General features: G+C 34.1%; 2 protein-coding genes across 7 annotated transcripts; one reads left to right on the top strand and one right to left on the bottom strand.

The window, feature by feature from the left end:
- The first annotated feature begins 4,360 nt into the window (after window positions 1-4,360).
- On the top strand, window positions 4,361-9,580 carry LOC120082595 (gamma-soluble NSF attachment protein). Its single transcript, XM_039037840.1, has 9 exons — window positions 4,361-4,586; window positions 4,990-5,057; window positions 5,198-5,282; window positions 5,384-5,542; window positions 6,328-6,465; window positions 7,002-7,080; window positions 7,469-7,548; window positions 8,501-8,630; window positions 9,228-9,580. Exons 1-9 carry the CDS (start codon window positions 4,540-4,542, stop codon window positions 9,330-9,332), a joined length of 891 nt encoding a protein of 296 aa, XP_038893768.1. The 5' UTR covers window positions 4,361-4,539; the 3' UTR covers window positions 9,333-9,580.
- Window positions 9,581-12,512: 2,932 nt separating this feature from the next.
- Window positions 12,513-21,357, bottom strand: LOC120082870 (lysine-specific demethylase JMJ18-like). 6 transcript variants are annotated; one of them, XM_039038227.1, is made up of 13 exons: window positions 21,186-21,357; window positions 20,720-20,803; window positions 19,964-20,026; window positions 18,781-18,852; window positions 18,498-18,575; window positions 17,829-18,338; window positions 17,516-17,740; window positions 16,218-16,379; window positions 15,430-15,798; window positions 14,229-15,282; window positions 14,026-14,129; window positions 13,460-13,654; window positions 12,513-13,333 (listed from the first exon to the last, which is right to left on the bottom strand). In XM_039038227.1, the coding sequence occupies exons 3-13, from the start codon at window positions 20,003-20,005 to the stop codon at window positions 12,953-12,955; spliced, it is 3,192 nt and encodes a 1,063-aa protein (XP_038894155.1). In that variant the 5' UTR covers window positions 20,006-20,026; window positions 20,720-20,803; window positions 21,186-21,357; the 3' UTR covers window positions 12,513-12,952. The 6 variants fall into 6 exon arrangements, with proteins under 6 accessions (XP_038894155.1, XP_038894158.1, XP_038894157.1 ...); XM_039038230.1 differs by having other exon boundaries at window positions 19,964-20,008; XM_039038232.1 differs by lacking the exon at window positions 21,186-21,357 and having other exon boundaries at window positions 13,109-13,166; window positions 13,252-13,333; window positions 20,720-21,151.
- Between the last annotated feature and the right edge of the window lie 200 nt (window positions 21,358-21,557).

The raw sequence follows: 21,557 nt of genomic DNA, 5'->3' as shown, positions 1-21,557 counted from the left end.
ACTATATCGGTGGCAACATAGTTGAGGGTCATCTGATTCTTGTGGCTAGAGCCGTTCATGTTAATTTCTGTCGGATTCGACAAATAACATAAGAAGTTCAAGTATGGGCAATGAAAAGTTAAGAGATCGAATGTGACTTTCCAAGAGGGCAAGTCTCTAGATTGTGGAATATTTTGTGCTAAATTCATAGAATCTTGTGTAACTAGGACTGATAAGGCTAACTTAACATAGGTGAATATGGGATTGTATAGGAAACAAAATGTTATCCAGTTGTGGGCAAATAAATATTTATGGTAATATTTTTTGTGATAAATTTGTGCTAAATTTGTAGAATATAATTGGTGTTGTACATTAACTAAGCAATCGCCCAAAACTAAGTAAAAGATCATTTAAGATTATGTGCAAGATCGTTTAAGAATATGTAAACGATCGTTTAGAAAATTATAATCGATCATTTAGAAAATCTACACGATCATTCAATACTATCTAAACTATCGCACATTATTAGTTAAGCGATCGTACATAATTAACTGAGCGATCATGCACAAATAACTAAGCGGTTGCGTACAAATAAATAAGTGATAGCGTACATTTAACTAAGCAAATAAATAGCTAAGCAAATAAATAATTAAGCAATCGTCCAAAACTAAGTAAAAGATCATTTAAGATTATGTGCAAGATTATTTAAGAATATGTAAACGATCGTCTAGAAATAACTAAGCGATCGCCCAAAAAAATAACTAAGCGATCGCGTACAAACAACTAAGCGATCACGTACAAATAACTAAGCGATCGTACAGTAAAAACTAAGTGATCGTCCAAAAAAAATTACATATTGTTCAGTCTAGATAGGTCAGTGCTAGGTGTTATCAATGTTTGTCTACATGTTTTCTTGTTATGTCCTCTCTGACCACATCGTGTACACCTATGTATTTATCGTGGCTCCTCTCCAATTGAAGGTATCCTGAGGGTTTGACATTGACCTATACTTGCTACCTTTCATGGTGGTAGAATTGGTTCAAAATCTCCAAAATCTGGTATTCGATGTCATTTTTGTCTGTGTCCAACAGGGAAGATTGGTTTGGCGTAAGCAACAAACATACACTCAACTATAAACCATTTTGCACATAATGTTTGAACATTAATGTTTCTTAGGATCGCTGCAAATATTGCATGGAAGCACGGGATCTCGAGGTAATTAAACTCCATACACGTACATATAAGAGTGTATTAATATGCAGCGGAAGTAACAAGGATCAATATGCATTTAAATTCACTAATTTTGGCAGAAACTAAAGCATGCTCATCTAAAATAAAAGGGTTTGTAGTCATACCTTTGAAGAACTCTTCAAGATCTCGATCAAACAGCAACAATCTTCTTCAAAGAACACCGTGAACTACCTCAAAATCTTCCCCACTATCCTCTTGGAGTTTTAGACCGAGTTGTAGGACTCAAGAACAAATTAAAGCAATGTAAACACAAGGAGAAGCTCACAACAACACACACTCGAATAACTCTTTCTTCCAGCCGAAATTTTCTTTAAAATTTCTGTAGAATGCATGCCTCAAAATCACTTCATTCTTCTTTATTTATTATTGGTGAACATGCAAAGAAGAATGATGCATGACTTGCAGCTCATGCTTGGAGTTAATGAAGATGAGAAAATGGTTTTTGTGTGAGCATAATGAAGATGGTTAATGGAAAAATATGATTTTCCATTTTTGCATGTTTTTCAATTTTTCAATTTTTCTCAAAATCAAAATTTGATTTCAAAAACAATTTTGATTTTAAAACTGAAAATTTAATTTTATAAAATTAATTTTTAAGTAATACTAATTAATTTAATATCAAATATTAAATTAATTTTTGCACAAAACCATCTTCATATATTTAAATCATATTTAAATATATATTCTCATATTCCATTTAATTCTAATTTAAACGTTTCAAATTAATTTATCAAGATACTCTAAAGCTTAACCATTTACGAGCTAGTAGGGGGACTTCCCAGACATCCAGATCATCGGCTCCAACGATCCGAGATTAATTGACTAAACTCTTTAGACCGATCTAACCCTCATTTGTTAACTAATGGGTCACTCCACTATAGCCCATAGTTGAACTCCCCTCACTGTAGATATATTATGTCTACTTTATATAACCATAATTAGTAAGTCGATCCTTCACAAGTTGTTCGTAATCACAACTGAGTTAATATAACCGTTTTACCCCTGTGAATGCATCTTGTTCCTTAAGTTCCCACTGACCCTCTAATGAACAATTCTTATTCATAATTCCTATGAATCAAGTCTTTTCTCTGTCATGAGAAGGTGAGGCCCCGATTGTTCAAGACCTGAAATCAGTGCTTAGCAGAACAACCTATCTGCTAACCCTAAATCGGGTAGGAGTGAATTCCATCTTACAAGGCTATGTCCACAGCTATTCATCTGGTCTTATCTTCAAAATGGGAAGCTTATTGAGCAATACTTTTGGACTACTCTCACCGTTTGCAGATAAAAGGATATCCCGAACAAATAAGAGTTCATAGCTAGCTCAGGATTAAGATCGAGTTAACCTAGGTTATGCAATAAATGAAATAGTCAGTTTTAACAATAAACAGTCGTTATAAAGAAAAGTGATTATTTTCGTGGTCCAGTCTATATGCAAACTCATTGCATAGGATGCCCCTCACTCACATGTCTTAACATGAACGATCTATGGATCACATTGTTTGTAGCACTTTACAACTCTTGTAACAACTACAGAGTGGGCCGCATCCAATAGTGTCACTAGGATGAGATACCCAATTTCATCCCTATACTTATTAAATCATTTAGGCTATATATTGTTAACTTGATCCTATTTATACCACTACATAAAGTTATAGTATTCAGACTATAGCCATGTATATGTTTATTGGATTTTCATAATAAGATGCAAAATCAACAATTTATTAATATCGATAAATAAAATGTTTAACACGAAATGCAAGTTCTAGAACATTCCCAACAATCTCCTATTTGGATTAAAACTCCAGTGAGAACAAATATATACAATATAATGTTGAGAAACATAATGGAAAAAATACAATAAACTAAGACAACTCTATACCATAAACAGTACATGTCCTGTCTCTTATACACATCTAGATGTGTATAAGAGACAGGTTTTAACTGATACAAATAACGACATATGGGATGCATTACTTCCTTCTAAAAAGAAGCTAAGATCTTCATCGTTGACTATGTCAATTGGGGAAGCCGGGACCAATAGATTGTAGCAACATTTGATGTGTATATCAAACATATCCGGATCGATATTCAGTCATTGGTGCATCTGTCTCTTATACACATCTAGATGTGTATAAGAGACAGAATTTAAACAACATTTGATGTGTATATCAAACATATCCGGATCGATATTCAGTCATTGGTGCATCATACTCACTCTGTCTCTTATACACATCTAGATGTGTATAAGAGACAGGTATATATCAAACATATTTGGATTGATATTCAGTCATTGGTGCATCATACTCACTAATTCACTGAATGTTATATCATTTTTTATTTTTAGACCTTTCATAGGACCACCAATATAATTTCTTTCGGGCTCATCCCAATCCCCACCAAATCGTACAAAGATGCGAAGTAACGTCATTGATCTATAATGGGATCAGCAAATCATTGATAAGTGAACGATCATTTATATATTACTATGCGATCGTTTATAAATGTTTACACAATCATTTATAATTTACTATACGATTGTTGATAAATTAATACACGATCGTTTATAATTTACTAAACGATCGTGTATAAATTACTACACGTTTGTTTATAATTTACTATACGACCGTTCATTTAGTGTTAAACGACGCTTATTATGAAAGCGATCTGGGACAAGAAATCACAGAATATCACTTACATTGTCTTTGTTTCTGAATCTGACGATGAAAGCGATCAACGAAAACTCTGAGGGAAAGTTACGAGATAACAATTAGAAAATTTCGTGGGGAGTTCGACAGAAAGTGAATACTGAGAGTGACCTTCCATTCTCTTCATCTCAATGTTATTCAATTCTATTAGTAGAATATTAGTTAGGAATAAATGTTTTGTGGAATGTTGGTATTGTATTGAATGCACATTGAATGAAAGGTTAAAGAAATAGTTGAAATAAGAAGAAATGTGGTGCGGTTTGAGGAGTTTTAAAAATTGGGGATAATTTTGAAATTTTGCATAAACAAAAGGCCACTGTAGAAAAGTTTTTAGGAAGAGACAAAAAGTTTTTGGGTTTTTGGTCATTTTGTGAAATTTTCTCCAAAAATTAATGGTATAAAAGTTTTTAGGAAGAGATTATTATAGTTTGTGGAGTTTGGATATTTTGTGAAGTTTTTCGATAATTCTTATCTGTCGGATCGATTCGGTGCAATGGTGTAATCGTAAAGGGAAGTTGGAAGTACAGCTCGATCAGGTGTCGAGCAAAATCACGAACAATCAACGAAGAAGAGAAGCAATTCCAGAACAAGAACAAGAATCATGTCTAGTTCCGATCCGGACAAGCTAATGATCAAAGCCGATAAATTGTTAGTTTTCTTCTTTCCATCGCTCCCTTTACCATTTTCTTCACTTTCTCATCTGATTTCTTTGAACTTCGTTTTGCTTCTTATTGACTCGATTAACGGTGCCGAGCTTCTGTGGCTCCTTTGGGATTTGATTTTTCTTATATAGTTCTGGTTATGGATTCTGTAACTGCTAGTTTGAAGTATCTTTCAGAAATGGGAATGAAAATGGAAAAATGGAGTCAATAAACCTATGCGAATGTGGGTTTTAAGCAATGATTAATGTTGATTTGTAATTCGAGTATCACATTCGGGGTGGATCGGATGGGTTGTTCATTTGTCATGATTCATGTTTGTCTCCAAAAAAATCCCACTTAAGTTTTCTTTGATTTGTATTCATTTTCTTTATTTCATGTAAAATCTATAGAACAAAACTCAGTATGACAAGATGGAGTGCTGATTGGAAAGGTGCTACTGTCCTCTATGAGCAGGCTGGTATGTTATTTTCTATTCATATGGTTAGTTAAGCTCTCTAATGGGATGCAAGAACAAGAAACTTGCAGATATTTGCATTACTTGCTGATAGTCTTTCCTCCCTGGAGAATTTAAAATAAGAATCTGTATCTTTGCTGTAGCGAATGCGTACAGGGTTCGAAATAACCATGAGAAAGCAAAGATTGCATTTGAAAAAGCTTCAAAAGGGCAAGAGATGCTCTCCTCGTATCCTTATTTCCACAATTGGTTGATGGCCATTCTTTGGCCTGCATTCATTCATTTCTTGACCTTTGTTATCTCCCTTTAAGTCCTTCACTACTAATTAGACCCTGGGATGCTGCTAAGCATATGGAATCTGCTGGTGCTCTCGCAAAGGAACTTGGTAACTTAACTGAAGTTGCTGACTTTTATAGAAGAGCATCAGAGTTGTATATTTTGTGTGGAAGATCTCAACCTGCATCTGATGCTTTATCAAAGGGTGCTCAGTAAGTTTATGTCTTATGCAACATCACATAACTTTCTTCATTCAACCAAATTGCTCGAGGCTAGATTTTTTTACTTCTTCTTTTATATTCTTTTATTCTTAATTAAATTGTTTCTTAACCAAAAAAAGGCTATAAGTTAGCTTCGTGCAGTCGACAACATTATCAGAATTAAGTAATATATAAACAATCCAGAAATACTGAATCTCCTCAATACAGGGATATAAATCATATGATAATTCTAAATAAATTATGTACGTATAAAATAATTTAACTGAAATCAAATTTGTTTACTATGAAATGCCAAAGGCATTACTTCAACAAAAATAAGTAGTAGTAAACCTTAATTCTCAAGGAAAGGAATCTTAGTTGTTATTTTTTTGCCGTTGCAATTTCTCTAGCTGTAGTTTTTCATCACCCAATTGGACAATAGCTTTCCTGTTCATATTTTTTTAAAAAAACACAATAGCTTTGGCCTACTTTGCCTATTTGTTGGCTCAAGCAGTTTATATTCACCATAACTCCTTATGTTTATGCGCATATGCAGTTGCATTTGCCTTTTATTTGCTCATTCATGTTTGAGCAGCCACAGGTTAAAAACAAGAATAATAAATGAGCTCCTGAGCTTCTCAATGAACTATTGCTTCCTCCCTTCACTGGGATGGTGAACCGTGACTGTAACTTAAGGGAATATGTCACTGCTTTTATATCTTACAAACATACAAGTTGATTCAAGTATATCTTGCCATAAATGCCCTCGAACATTTCATTTATATATCTCCTTACAGTGCTTTGGAAGATGGCAAGCCAGATGAAGCTATTACATTATACACTGATGCCTGTACACTTCTGGAAGAGGATGGCAGAGAACAAATGGCCTTTGATTTATATCGTGATGCCACAAGTGTTTTTGTAAAATTAGAGAAGTAAGTTTCAAATTATTTTGAAACTGCCACCACAATCAAAAGCTTTTAAGTATTGTCTTTTTTCACTATCTCAGTATTAGCTATTTCACAATGAAACCTTTTCTTTTACCCACATGCTGTTGAAAATACAAAAAAGGTTGTAGTAAAAGTGATGGCTAAACTTGTCCCTTGGACCCTAGGCCTCACTTCATTCAATTTAAAGTAAATAAGTCCTCAGTCTAGAAGAGTCTGGGTTCTATTGTTTTGTTGCGGATATTATGGATAAAATGACTACTATTATTTAGGCAAATGCTCTATATTATGAGCAGTAGCGCCTTAAACCTTTTAAAGTATAAATATGAAAGTTCAGTCTTTCGTATCACTATATCTTTAATTTTCAGCCCATTTGTTTCTCATTTGATGCAATTATCTGTTTCTTTTAGCCAATTAACTGAGTATAGGCTTCTCTTATACTTTATTGGGCTATAACATCTTATCATTTTGTGCGTAGATAGAAGGTTTAATTGCTGACAGAAAGTATTGTATTTTCCATGTAGATATTCGGATGCTGCAGAATTGCTGTTACGATGGGGTTTGGCAGCCGATAAATGCAATGCCGTACACAGCCAAGGCAAGGTGGGAGTTATCTACTTTTTTACTTTTCTTGTATTAATTTGCTATGATTTTTTCCTTATTATTGAAACAAGCATGTTAAATGAGTTGCTTGGAAGAAAATTGTCACCTTTCTTTCACATTGATGATTTTTAGATTTACTGGTCTTGCATTTATGGGCTAATTTACAGTAGTCAATGAAGTTTGAAAAGACTTTCCAATTGACATAAATGGAAGTTCAATATATATACACATACACTTTTTGTTTCTTTTTATTTATCAATGAAAAGTTCATAGAAAGAGAGTGATCACTAGTTGAAAGAGTTAAACTGCATTGTTGTGCTGCTAATTTCTATCAAGAAATGGAACTTAGTGCGATTTGCAAATAATATATTTATTAATTCCATTCCAGGCATATCTTAGTGCCATCATTGTTTACCTATACGCCCATGACTTCAAACAAGCTGAGAAGTGCTACAATGACTGTTCACAGTGAGTACAAATTCTGAACTATGCCATGGTTATCTTTTCATCTGCTTCCTGAACTTTCATGCTTTGTATTACTTGATTAAAGTCAAGGTTTGTCATTCTCCAGTTAGCCATGGGTAGATACCCAATTATATACCAGATTTTGATTCACTTGAAAGAGGAAATTGTTAGTGGGCTCCACTTTTATTAGGATCCTCAGCATCTGTTTCTATATGCTGATAACTATGTCCTTAAGTTCAGAATGAGATCTTTGAAATTGAGAAGTGTCTGCTTTGGTTATCATCCCGATTATAGTTATAAAGTTGTACAAGAAGAGTTATTTTGCCCAAGCCAACATCAATCAAGTCCATCAAATGATAAATGTCTATTGTATAGACTAAGTATGGGACAAACAAAGTAATCAGGAGTGTTGAGCAAGGTAAACGGGAAGGAGGCTAAGAGGGTTGTCTTTACTTTGACCAAATCAGACACATACATATGCCCTCCTCTTTCATTACTTTGCGTAAACTCGTCACACATCTGATGAGATTTAGTCAGATAAATCTGATGCACATATGTGCATTTTTCTTTCTTAGATCAATACTGAATATTTAAAAGCAGCGGAGTAGCCAAATTGACCTTCCCCTAATCTAAGGAACAAGCTAATGGAAGATATCTCTCTGATAACCATCTGCACAATGTTTTGCTCTCTTCTCCCTTCTCTATATGGGCCAGATGTTATTTTTTAATTGATCTTTCTTTTGACATAGACAATTGGTAGGAATATTTAAGCTGCTGAAAGATCAAATAGGCTTTCCTTATCCAAGATAGAACTGGTGATGGATAATTTTTTAATCTTTAGTGATAATATATGTTATTTTGAAAAGATTTTTTTTTGTTCCATTTTAATATTTTATCACACAACTTCCAGAAAAAGGTACATGCGGGTTGAAATTCTATTATTTCCTCTTTGCAGAGTTGATACTTTTTTGAGAACTGACCAATACCGTGCTGCTAGTAAGCTAATATCTGCTTATATCGAAGGTGATGTTGAGGAAATCAAGCGTGTGGCACAGTCAAGCACTATTTCTCATCTTGATCATGTGGTAAATGTTTTTCCATGCTGTGTTCCATTTCAATTGATGTAAAAAGTTGGTTGTGAAAGTTATTTATTAATTACAACCAGTGAACCAGATCATCTTTTATTTCCCACTGGAAAATTCCCCATTTTGAAAAGGACAAGATAGAAGGGAAAATAAAATGTAACTTTACTTTGAAATTCCAAGGTACCGAACAGAACGTGATAATAAAGAAATGGGAACATTTCAAAATGAGTGAAAGACATCATTACCGTGACATGTTATTCTAAATGAATGCAACAATGAGAGAGTTTCCAAAATTTTGGTTCAAGTTTGATTTTGTATGATTGATGGACTTCTGCATCAAATTTTAGAAACTTCTAAGTTTCTCGGTTCCTCTGCTATTTCCTCTGAGACTCTTTTTATTCATAGCAATTAAAATTTCCCCAGCACATTTCAATTCATGACTTCTATTTGCTCAACTAACGTCACTTTGAAATTATGTAATGAAATGTTAGATTTAGTTATTGTAGCTTGTAGCATTACTAGTTTTGCTGTGTTTTTATTGTTGTGTCATGGAATGTGCTTTTTCTACCTACTTTGACCAAAATAACATTCCTGCAGATTATCAGGCTTGCTAGAAAACTGCCTACAGGTGATGTGAGTGCACTGAAGACCGATGCAACAGAAGAGCATGGAGAACCATTGGATGAAAATGACCTCACATGATCTTTGGAATCATAAACTGCTACATATTTTCAGAACTTTGTTTTAAAAGATAATGGTTTCATCTTGCAATTATAGAGTGTAATTACTTTCTAAGAAATTTGCATGAAAAATTTATACCGTGCGTGGATTTATGTAGAAAAGCAAATGAAAGCCATTCAACAGCTGGAGTTCTATTTGCCAATTGTTTACCTTAGCCTTTGGGACTCGTGTACATAATAAAAAACATGGAGAAGAGAATGGTTAATTCAGTTCTGATTTTCCCTTCGTCTATTGCTATCTGTACCTAGAAATAAATACAAATATTCCTGTTCCTCCTTTTAGTTTGCAGATGAGATCATTTGAGGAGAAGACCTGAAAAGAATGCAGTGTAATTTTGCGAGCAAGCAACTCAACACTTCATTGTTCAAGGCTTATGCTTGCTTTTCTGCCTTGATCGCAGTATAAGAAGTTATAACTTGCATGTGCATGTTCCTAGGAAATGCTTTCGGCTCCTCCTGACACACTATTGCTGATAATGAAGATTTAAGGGTATCGCCTCCAACAGATAGGGTAATTCCATTCCTTGATTCTTTGAAGTTGTTTTCAATTTTTAGGATCCAGGGTAACTAAGGTCCTCATTTATACTTGAAAACAGTCCATGATTCAAAATGCAGACCATGTTTAACTTGAATCTGTCACTAGTCAAGAACTTTAATATGAATGTGGGACCATATCTTCCTTGCACAAAGTGGTTGGTTGTTAAAATTGCTCCCCTCATGATACCATGGTAGATCAAAACTAGTCGCAGTCTGTATATTTGTGGCCCTCAACGTGACTAGTGTACTAGAGCTTCTTATGACTGGGAAAAACCTAATGATATGCATCTTCATCAATATAGCTCTTAGGGTTATAACATTGTAGGAGTTTGGACACAGGATCTCTTGGACCTGGACTACCTACTCTAATACCATATTAAATCATCGATTGATCCAACAACTTAAATTTTTGAGTCATTCGGTGATTTAACACTATGAGATAATACAATATGAAAAGCTAGATTATCTATGGAGAAAAGGGAATGGATATACAAGATGATAGACGACTACACTGTGGTGGTTTAAGGCAATACCTTTCAAATGGATACGTGCTTGGGTTGAGAATGTTGCTAATTTAGGTGGTGGAGAGTGCCAAGCTTTGCATCAACTAGTTTATGAGAGCTCAAGGAGATTTTCATGTGTTGAAATGTTAGGAAATAATGATATTACTGTTAGGTTTCTTTTACCTCAGAAGACTGTTGATGGATTTTTTTTGGAGGATGTTTCTTTAGTGTTAAGAATGTTTACTAGGTCATATTTTTTAGAAGCTTATCACTAGTGGACTTGACTTCGAAGAAAAGTCTAGGTCAACCTGTGCACAAACTAATCAAAAGTTGGTTTCATTCACCACCATAAGTAATCTCTACTGGTCAAAATTAAGGCAATTGAGTAGGTAGGTTAGGAATTGCATCCCCATCCTCGCTTCCAAGTTTATCAAGATTTTTGTTACATTTCTACTAATTTTGAAAAACTAGAGTTGAAAATTCTTTTATTTTAAGTGTGATATTTGTTAGGTGTTAGATATATCTGATTTATGTTATTGTTGATGATGTCGATCCAAGTATAGCTCAGTGGATGCATCAATTATCACTCTAAAAGTCGAAGATTCCATTCTCCAACTCACAATGGTTGAACTCAAAGAACAAAAATGTTGATTGATAGTAACTAAGTGTAGAAAGAAAATTCATATTTACAAGCTAAAAGCTGATGAATAGTTCTGCTTGTTTATACTTGTCAATTTATGGTTTGGTTGACATGTGGTTAAGTCTTTTCCTCCGACTCTTAAAAGGATTTTGATCGTGATGATTAAATTATACTCATGTTAGTACTTCACTAAATAGTTATTGTTCTAAGTTTGGGTTGGATTACAATTTTTTTTTTTTTTTGTATTATTATTAGTAGTAGTATCATTGTCGTTTTTTACATTTGGGTGTAGTTAAATGTTTTTTTAATCATAACATGCGCATACATGCCATCAATTTATAATTACTTTTTAATTCTAATTTATATGTTCTTTAGAAAGAAAAATGGAAATCTAGTTTAGATGTATTTGAATTCACAAGTAGAGGTATGCATGGAACAAACTTTTATTAATATTTTCAATCATGATATGTTTTTGACATATTATAGAAAGTCACACAAGAAGCATGTTATATACCTCCCTTGGTTAGTTAAAGGACAAGATTCATCAAGTATAGTCTAGGTAGAGGCAAGTTAACTCATGCTAAAAGCAAATTGCATTTATGTGATATGTTTATGGTTTTTTTATTCCCGACAATATGTGAGGTAAGGAAATCAAACCTCTAATCTCAAAGTTGATAGTATAAATTTTATGTTGTTGAACTGTACTCACTTTGACATGTGTATGGTATACTTGTGATTGAACCATCATGAATTTTAATATGATAAGAGCCAATATAAATAAGTAAAGTATAGAGTGAATAAGACCATGTTATAATGACCATTAACAATTTCTTTTAATCATTTGCCATTTGTTTAGATTTAAGAAAGTTCAAGAAAGGTGTATGAAAGTTGACCCGGACACTCACGGATATAAAAAAAAAGAATCATTTCTTGATTTCAAATTCTATTATTATTTGAAATCTAAGAGGATTAATTTTTTTTTCTTTGTTTGAAATGAGACAATTTTAAAATTCATATATTTAAAATTTTATGTTTGGATGATAACCAAAAAAAGAAAAAAAGTTGAGAGGTTTACTAGCTATGTTAACTAAAAAGTAAAATGACTAGAGTAAATAAGTTAAAGTCACTTAGATTTATTCTCTTTCTTTGAAATCCCTCACCAAAACAATTAGCTAGCTTAAGCAGAAAAATGTTTGTAATACTTTACCTCTTCCAAATGAAATTCCAGTTACTTTTTAGTTTCCTTAATAGACAAGTCTTTAAAGTTGAATACAGAAACTTGCGAGGAAGATAAGAATTTAATACGATAAACCACAAGTTAAAAGTGAAAGACCATCGTCGATGGAAGTGTTTGGCTTATATCCTAGTAGTGTATATATATTAAAAAATTTAGTAAAATTTCAATAAACTAGTCAAAATTTATACGTTCACATCTAGCAGATTTTTGTTCAATAAAAGAATATTGGTCAAAAATGGCAACCAGACTCATCAATACCAATCTACCACTAGCTGCACTTTAAGTGCTCTTGTTACAGAATCAGCTGAGTTTGAATCAAAGACAGAAATACAAGCTCTGGACTCTGGAAAACCAATATCCTAGTATGGAACTATAAGACTGACAATTACACATATAGTCAGCAAAATTAGCAGAATTTCCTACGGCGAGAGCAGCGCCAATCACATCAATCGTAATCATTGTCGATGGCAGTCTGTCATATTAGCAAATCTCAGACAGCTAGCTAAAAAGCCAGCAGAATAATTTAACTTGTGCACAAAGTCTAAGCTAGGAATAGGATCTCCCGTTCGAATTATGAATCGTTAGCAAGAATAGACTTGATAAATGACCGTGCAAATGCTAATCTTGAATTAGAAAGAATGATGGCTCCTATATCTTTTACTTGACTATCTACACTTTTCCTGCTTCTCTTTGATCAGTGATGCAAATTCTGCTCTCAATTCAGTAGTTTGCAATTCTGTGCAGAATATGCTTTGCAGCACGCTCAATTCTTCAGGATTTGCTTTGTTTAACAGCCCCTTTAATACCGATCGAACTTGTTCTTCATTTTGATGATGCCCTTCCATTCCTATAGTTGGAGTGACAGTTTCATCCTCTTCCCTATTGATATCAAAAGTAGTTGCACTTGTTTCGCCCCAAGAGAAATTCAATCTTAAAGCAGAACTTTTGCAGTAAGTGTTGTCACCTGAATTTGCGGGTATTGCGTACTGCTGCCGGTGGTTCCAATACTCCATACACTGGTGTTTAGGATCAAGAGCCTCGATAGCCTGCAATAAGAAATTACAACGAAATCATTAACAGATAATGAAAACAATGTCAAAACCACGGCCAACATCAGAGATCTTGTCCAGGTAACAATCCATTTGATTTAAGCTATTTAAGCAAGGTCCTACCTGGATAACAGGAGGTGAAAGAAATCCAAACATTTCAAGTCCATTAACTTCCTTCAAAAGCTGCAAAGGAAGTATTCCTCCCAATCTAAGGTTCTGTTTTTCGATTTCTTGGTTTATTCTCTGTACTATCATGTCCCAACATTTGGTTGCTGAGACATTAGTGAAGTTTTCACCGGGAGATTCTTCCAAGGTCACCTGAATATAATTCCACACAATGAACAACTAATATATAAGCAATTTCCTTACAACTCTCTAAATGAGACTGTCCTGCAAAAGCTATAATGCTAGTTTTTGAGAAAACAGAATGAATAATAAGACAAACGCTCTACTAAATAGAGAAAAATATAGGTTCTGCTGAACAAATCTCTCTCTTCTTTTTTTTTTTTTTTTTTACTAGCAGAAAGGAAAGCATGTTAAAAAAAAAACAAGTGAAATTTTGGTCCCTCCTGAACACTTCAGCATGAAACTGGAAAGGCACAAAGAGGAAACGCTACACTTTTGACATTTCAAGGAAAACAAAACTATGAAAATGAAACATGAAATCGTAGAAGCAGAGGAGGTGACACCTTGAATAGAGGTCCCAGGAGCCCAGCATCAAGAACTTCTGATGTGTAGGTAACGATACTAGTTGGATTAAGCACACTAAAGAATTTGACTCGACTTCTAAATCCTGAAGAAGTCATAGAAAACAATAATAAAAAAGGGAACCCTCTGTATTAGGAAAATAAAGCTAATCATTTGGTGCTGTGTTAAATAATTTATGTAATACCTTTTGGAAATATGGCCTTCTCGCAGTGCCAAGGCTTTCCAAACATAATGGTTCCAATATTTATAGGTTCAACAAAAGGAACCAATTTCCAAGGAGAACTTAGCCAAGAAGGCATCCTTTTATCTAAGTGTTTTAAAGTTTCTACTTTTGAGTAGTTGTTGGATGGAAATGCTGACTGCGACTGCGACTGCAAAAGATCAACTCCAAACAACTTACTGGCGTTAGATCCACACATTCTCACACCATCTTCTACACTTGAAGAGTAATCATTAACCGGAGGAGTGTTTACATGATCAGTGTCCATATTCATTAAATCTGATTCATGTTCTGCTTTACAAATGTATTTTTCTGCAAACACCGAATGGTAAGTTTCATCCAAATCAACGATTATCTTGCTATCCGATTTGTGGGGCCCACAACTACCATTACCGTCAGAAATTATGTCAATGTTCAAATCAATGCAGCACTCCTGCTCCACCTTCTTGCCTTTATTTATTACCATAACTTCACTATTGACAATGTCATTTTGACTATCGGAACTAAGGTGGGAATTATTAAGGCTAAGTGATCCACGATGAAACTCTGACTGCACTACTTCTGAAGAAGCATGGCTAGATGAACTGCATGGGACGTCTGTTCTTTTAAGATTATCTGTTATTTCAGGGGACCAAGATGGTTTTTCATTTAATCCGCTGTCCAACTCAACCTTGGTTACAGATTCATTGTCCTTTTCCATTTTACAGTATCTTGAGGCCCATTCTTTAATGGCATCAAACCCCCCTTCTAGTGCTCCGACAAGTGTGTGTAGCTCATTTAAACTGTAGCGAAAGAGAACACACCTGTCATCTACTTGACACGAGCAAAAGTTACTAGCATGCTTAAGGCATGAGAACCGATTGGGGGAACACTTGCAGGAGGTTGAAGAGAGATATAAGTCATAGAAGCAGGCAAAACACTCTCTTTCACTTTTGCAATCAATCTCACTTTCCATCTTTTGCAACTTCATATTAGTTGGAAGGCAATTCATTCTTTCCTCCTCCATCTTCACTCTTGTCTGTGGATATTGACATGCATGAAAACATCAGTTTCATAGTACAACACAAGTTTATTATCAAGCCATACGGCTTACTCAGTGCCACATTCATATAGACCACGCAAATGCAAACACAGGATATTGGGAGGAAGAGAAAGAAAGGTTTACCTTGATCACTTTTGTAAGATCTCCATCTATTCCACAGACACTTTTCCAATTTAGAATACTCGGAGTTTTCTTTTCTAGAACTAATATCTCCCAAAGGGCCTGGGCAGCTTCCCGAGCTGAACCGAATAACAATTTATCATGTGAAAGTGATGTCCTATGCCGTTGCGCACTATAAAGTTCTATGGCATTTTGCCCATGAACCAACCAGTCAACTGGTGCCACATTCACAGCCTCAGCACAGTTGAAACCACAATTAAAACCTGCATGATATGCCCTTGGAAAGGTAAGAACAAACTCCCTGGAATTTTGGACCACTCGATACACAGGTACTCCTTCAGATTTGAGTACTGAAGGAGATAATTGAGTGACCTGTTGCAAGAAAAAAGCCATAATTTTTAAAGAGCTCTTAGAAAAGGGAGAGAAACAGAAAAAATGCAACATAATAATTGGACACATAATGGCTTCTAACAAGACAAGATCCGACAGAAACTTTACAAGCACACCAGTTGACCACATCAAAGTAGAAGGTAGAAACATATAGCATGATATTTAAAAGGTGCAGTAAAAGGATCATTGGAGTTACAGCAAGTGTCCCCAACCATCCTTTGAATTGGACTAGGTACGTACAGAATCCATTATTCTATTGTTGATACAAATTTGTCCCCAGCATATGAACTATTTGAAAGACAATGTAAGACAATACTTTTAACTCGCAACTAAGGTGAAATGTTCACATTTGTCAAGTTCATTCTAGCATGGTTAGAAAATAATAAAATGGATCAAATTACCAATTCATGAAGTAAATCTGGCTGTTCCGCAAACAAATCAGGCAAATGTTTTTTCATCGCAGCTTCTAAAGAAGAAGCGTGGCTTCCCGGAACTCCATACCATACTTTTGGATCTCCCCAGTGCATATAGTTTAAAGAGTAAAGATGGTGGTCTTCAACATGCTGCAAAAAATCACAACAAAAAGGCTGGAATGACTTTTGAGAAGAGAATAATAAAACGTAAATCTTTCATACACAGTCGGCATATAACTATATAATCTACAGCACAAGTCAGAATTTTCTTAGACCCAAAAATCATCTAACCTATGCTAAATATCAATATCCATCTTATTGCCTCCCCACCGAAACAGATAGATTCATATCTGAAAGAGGTTGAAAAAGTTCTTTAAAAATTGACTATTTGTCCCTCTGTTAGAGGTGTTCCATGCTAGAGTATTAAAAAGGTAAGAGTGATATAGAATCCATGGATTTATTGTAAAATCCCTACCTGATACATTTTATCAAAATGTAGAGAGATTGATGCAATAGATGATAAATATGCAATAAGCCGTATGGCTTCCTTCCATCACAACCATACGTACTTCTATAACCTTCAGATTTTTATTTTTCTAATGTCAAAAATAAAAGATAACTACGTGGCATTAATTTTTCAGTGTCTTTGTTTGCTATTTCTCGATTGCAAAGTGAGATACATTTGGTCCAAGTGCAAAACACTCGGTTATTAGGAATAGCTTACAAAAAAATAAAAGCTACTGAAAGGAAAGATACATTAACCCAATTTTTCAGAAGCATAAGGATTAGAATTCTTGCAATAACCTAAAACATTTCTTATTAGTTATTTTTGTGCCTCCCTTAAAAACATAAGGATCCTTAGCTACTAAGTAGTTAAAACTAAGGCTAAGAAGCACAAACACTTTAGTTAAGCTAGGGGATCCATGTCCAACATGTGTTGGACAATTCGACACTCTGAGACTTGTGTGCGTTTAAATAAATTTTGAGAGTGAAATACATCAAACTCATGTTTTAAATATATTGACTTTAGATTTTCTTGTATAAAATGATATATTTTGTAAAACAAAAATGTGTATTTCAATAGACATCTCCTTGCCATGTTTGTGTTCAAGAATTTTTAAAACTGGCATGTCACCATGTCCACCTTGGTGCAAAATCCATGTCTTGTAGCCATATCCATGCTTATTAAAGCTACTAAATAAGTTAGCAGCAGAGCGGATACAAAGACTAAGCTGTCATTTTCAGTTAATAACAAATTGTTGGCCAACAAAATGAGGAAAACTTACCCAACAAAAGGAGGAAAAGCACATTCCGACATAGAGCCATGGCACTAGAACTCCAGATATATCACTTTCCTCAAAGCAAAGAACAGAACCTGGCAAACGAGGGAAGTTATTAAGATTCCAACCTGACTTTACGTACGGATCCGAATTTCCATCTGTTACCAGGGATGAGGCCTTAGGAAAGCCACTGCAAAATGTTGCTGATTCTATATCAGCTCCATAGTAAACCTGTAATATGGCATAATTAAACACAGTAGCCACAGACGTGAAAACATTAAACAAATACAAAAACTAGTAATAGACAATATTTCTATACCTCAACCTCATCGGTAGATTTTTCAACTATCCGCCAGTATTCACCCTCTATATCCTCCACAGAAGGCTCCCATCTCTTGGTAGGTTCAATATCAAAATTTAAATCCTCTTGAGCCTTCTTAATTCCAAAATAACGTTCCTTAAAATAGTCTGCATATGCCTGGAAATCTTTGAGTGTGAAGTCTAACCCAGAATTGAATCCAAATTTTTCATCAGACTCAGAAGTAACGTTTGCTTCTACACCCAGATTCATGCATCTAGCTGATGATCCTGTTTTTGAGTGCTTCCTTCGCTTGCGTTTTCTTCCTCTACTTTTCTTTTTCATGGGCTCCCTATTTTGTAGCAAATCGACTTGCTGAATACGAGTAGAAAACATGGCATTTTCCCATATACATTTCTCCTTGAGAACACATGGTGGATTCCAAGAAGACGGAGGGACAATCCGGCATATACCATAAGATTCAGCTTGAGGACGAATCTTAGCAATGTACCCAAGTGTATCTTCAAATTCCTAACGAATATTAAAAGTGGAAAGTGACAAGTTTGTAAAAGAGAAACAGAAAGACAGCTATAAATCATGTCCCAGATACAAACATTAAAAATAATAATAATAAATAAATAAAAAGAAGAAGAAGAAGAAGCTGTGCAATAATTTTTCTTTTAAAGGTACCTCAACAGTAGGATAAAATACAGGTGCTTCATCAATTAAAGGCCTGCATGCTTCATCCGGGTCCCACCTAGCTGAAATCTGCAACATGACAAAGGAAGTGCTAATAAAGGGTAAACATTTTTTTGGCCAAGATACATAAATCAATCACAGTATATAAGTAAATTATATAAGAATGCAAAGAAACAGCACCAAGAAGCTCAGAAACTCTAACGATAAATATATCAGGGCTCTCAACAACAATTCTATTGCCACGGTATCCCAAAATGGTGTGCAAGTTATATACCTTCTGATGCTGAGGACTTCCCGACCTCTCAACAGTCTGGTTACTTTTATTGCTACTCCTGGAAGAATAATCCTGGAAAGAGAAAATCCAGTGAGAAAGGATAGCGCATTTAAAAATATGTCTACCTTAGCATAAAAAAAACACGTGGGCATCCAGAAACTAAAATAGCTCAAATAATTGAAAAGCATGAAATGATAGAGGAAGAATAGTAAAAAACAAGAAATAAATAAATGAAATTCCTCAATGAAAACCCAGTTGTTTTTGTATGCCGCTTTCTCAATGACCGGTTTCTATCAAAATGAGAAATAATAACATAATAATAATAATCCCCCAAAGTTAGCTCCAGACCCACTTCAAAAACGCATTATTGGTGATTAGGCAGGGTAATTGGTAAATATTTTGTTGTGAACAAATTAGAAAAAAGACCATCAATGTTTCAAATAATGAAATGAATACAAGTCACAACATATACATAAAATAGGTGCATAATAGCCAATGTACTACAATCAGAAGAAAAGGAATAAGACCTAGAACTTCATTTGAGAGAAAAAAAACCAATAAATGGAACTTTGGGAAAGAAAACCAAAACCTATTAACCATCTAAATTAACAAGTTTCCTGAAAACAAGTTCTTGCAGAAAATCAGGTGTATAGAAGAAAACCTTCAATAAGCTTGACATTATAAAATACAGATCACTATTAACAATAAAGATCAGTCGAGTTCATTACTTGACTAGGATTCCAAGTGGATGAATTGATAATTAAAAAATAAAAATAAAAATAAAAAAATCGCAGAGCGTAGGGCTCGAGCTATCATAACAACATTCTAACCACTCGTCAAATAAACATCACCAACAATAAGTTAACAAGACACCTTTCTATTTTTATCATTTAACACAATTCTCCTCGAACTAGAGACAAATCGCCAGAAAAACTGAAGAATTGTAATTAGCAAACAACAATCCTATGATCACCAGGTAAACAAACAAAAATCATAATAAAATTCATGAACAAAAGTTAAACAAGAAAAATCTATGAACTTTATTCTAGAATAGAAGGAGAAGACGATCTATGCAATCAAACGGTCAGATGGTAATAGCGTATATTTACAATCTTTTTTTACCTGAACCAGGATAAATATCCAACATACATTCAATTTCAAGAAAATAAAAGATAAATCTTACCCCTTTTGCCTCAGAATCTGCTTCCAATTTATTCTGGTCCATCGGCTACAATGTCATGAAAACCTAATTAATCAACCACACATACAAAACCATGAAAATCTGCGAAACTATTAGGGAAAAGAAGGTCCTGCATGTGCCTAATTAAGCTATCTGCCAGCAATCATATATCATATTCTGAACAAGGGATAATAAATCTAATGCTTACCCTCAATTCAAGAGAGCTACAAAAGCAAAAGCAAAAGCATTCCAGAAAAGAATTGTTTCTCGAATTGTCTCAACCAAGAGCTTTAACAGATGTCAATGGGTTGATTTACAAAATCACACCCTCTAAACTTATGACTGAATTCTAAGAAGATGAGAAAAAAAAAAAGACCCAAATGATAATCAATTGCATGTGTTCATTGAAACCCAGTTTCTAAAATTTCAAAAGATATACGAAAAATAAGAAAATATTGAAATCAAATGGTTGATAATATTATAAAACAATAATAAAAAAAAATTGACCCAGTAAAAGGAAATTGTTTGGTTTAGGAAGAAACGGACAATCAAAACGATTTCATTAGTAAACAAGGAATGGAAACCCCATCATTAAAAAAAAAAAAAAAAAAAAAAGAAAGAAAAAACGAAAAGAAAGGAAAGGATAGGTTAAACGCAATCCATTGTTTGTTCAGAAAGCTTCAATTGAAAAAAAGAAAAAAGAAACAGAAACAAACAGAAACCGAATCAATAAATTAACAAAAAGTAAGAGAAGGGTACCTCAATAAGGTTATAAACTCAAAAGGGGTGAGGTTGAATTGAACCGAAACCGAAACAGAAACCGCAATTCTTCTTCTCTCTCCTCTAAAGTAAATTACGGAAAAATCGCAGTATATAGAATAGTATAATAAGAACAAATAATGTGGAAATAAATGACGAAATTAAGGGAAGTAAATAAGGAAGGAAGAAAAATAAATGGGATGTAAATTCCTTTGGGACTTCAGGAATGGATCTTTTGTTTGATATGAAAACTGAAAAAGGGGGTAAAAAAAAAAAAAAAAAGAAAAGAAAAGAAAAGAAGGATCAGAGAAGTAGAAAGAGAAAGAGAAAACCCGCTAAAAGCACGCGGTTTAACCGAAACCAGCCATGAACAGAAACTCGGAATCGATTGAGAGGCTAATTTTGATGCGGCTCGTGATTCAATCCAATCCAATAAAAAACAAAAGTGCTTTTAAGAAAGGTTTACCGATTCAATGGTGGGTTACTTTTACAGTCCTCTTATCGTACAATGTACTCAGAAGCCTTGGATTGCAATTCAAGCAATTTTGAGAGATATAAAGAAGAAGAAGAAGAAGAAGGAGAAAGCATCTGATCTGATCAAAGGGAATTAGCTTCAGCTTGAGTTCACGAATACAAGCTTTGAATCCTATATTTTGATTCTTATTCCTTTTTTTTTTCTCTCCTTTTTCTCCAATTCTATCCCATTTATGTTTTTTTCCCCGTTTGGAAAGCATTATTTAAGGCAGATTTGATTTAAAATATAACTTAATTACGAGGTTAGATTAAATTTATTAAAGAAAATAATTTTTGGATTATATTTTAGTTTATCAATATTTAA

This window comes from Benincasa hispida, chromosome 8 (genome assembly GCF_009727055.1).
Source record: "Benincasa hispida cultivar B227 chromosome 8, ASM972705v1, whole genome shotgun sequence".
Classification (NCBI taxonomy): domain Eukaryota; kingdom Viridiplantae; phylum Streptophyta; class Magnoliopsida; order Cucurbitales; family Cucurbitaceae; genus Benincasa; species Benincasa hispida.
This window is presented reverse-complemented; position numbering and strand designations above follow the sequence as displayed.

What these genes read in the sequence shown, in the direction of transcription:
- LOC120082595 (XM_039037840.1), top strand. Translation starts at nt 4,540, where the DNA reads ATGTCTAGTTCCGATCCGGACAAGCTAATGATCAAAGCCGATAAATT. An exon ending in GGGCAAGAGATGCTCTCCTC is followed by an intron (nt 5,283 to 5,383) that starts GTATCCTTATTT and finishes ACTACTAATTAG; the next exon opens with ACCCTGGGATGCTGCTAAGC. An exon ending in TGCTACAATGACTGTTCACA is followed by an intron (nt 7,549 to 8,500) that starts GTGAGTACAAAT and finishes TCCTCTTTGCAG; the next exon opens with AGTTGATACTTTTTTGAGAA.
- LOC120082870 (XM_039038227.1), bottom strand. Translation starts at nt 20,005, where the DNA reads ATGGACCAGAATAAATTGGAAGCAGATTCTGAGGCAAAAGGG. An exon ending in AATCTACCGATGAGGTTGAG is followed by an intron (nt 17,741 to 17,828) that starts GTATAGAAATAT and finishes GCCATATTACAG; the next exon opens with GTTTACTATGGAGCTGATAT. An exon ending in GAAGGCCATATTTCCAAAAG is followed by an intron (nt 14,130 to 14,228) that starts GTATTACATAAA and finishes TGACTTCTTCAG; the next exon opens with GATTTAGAAGTCGAGTCAAA.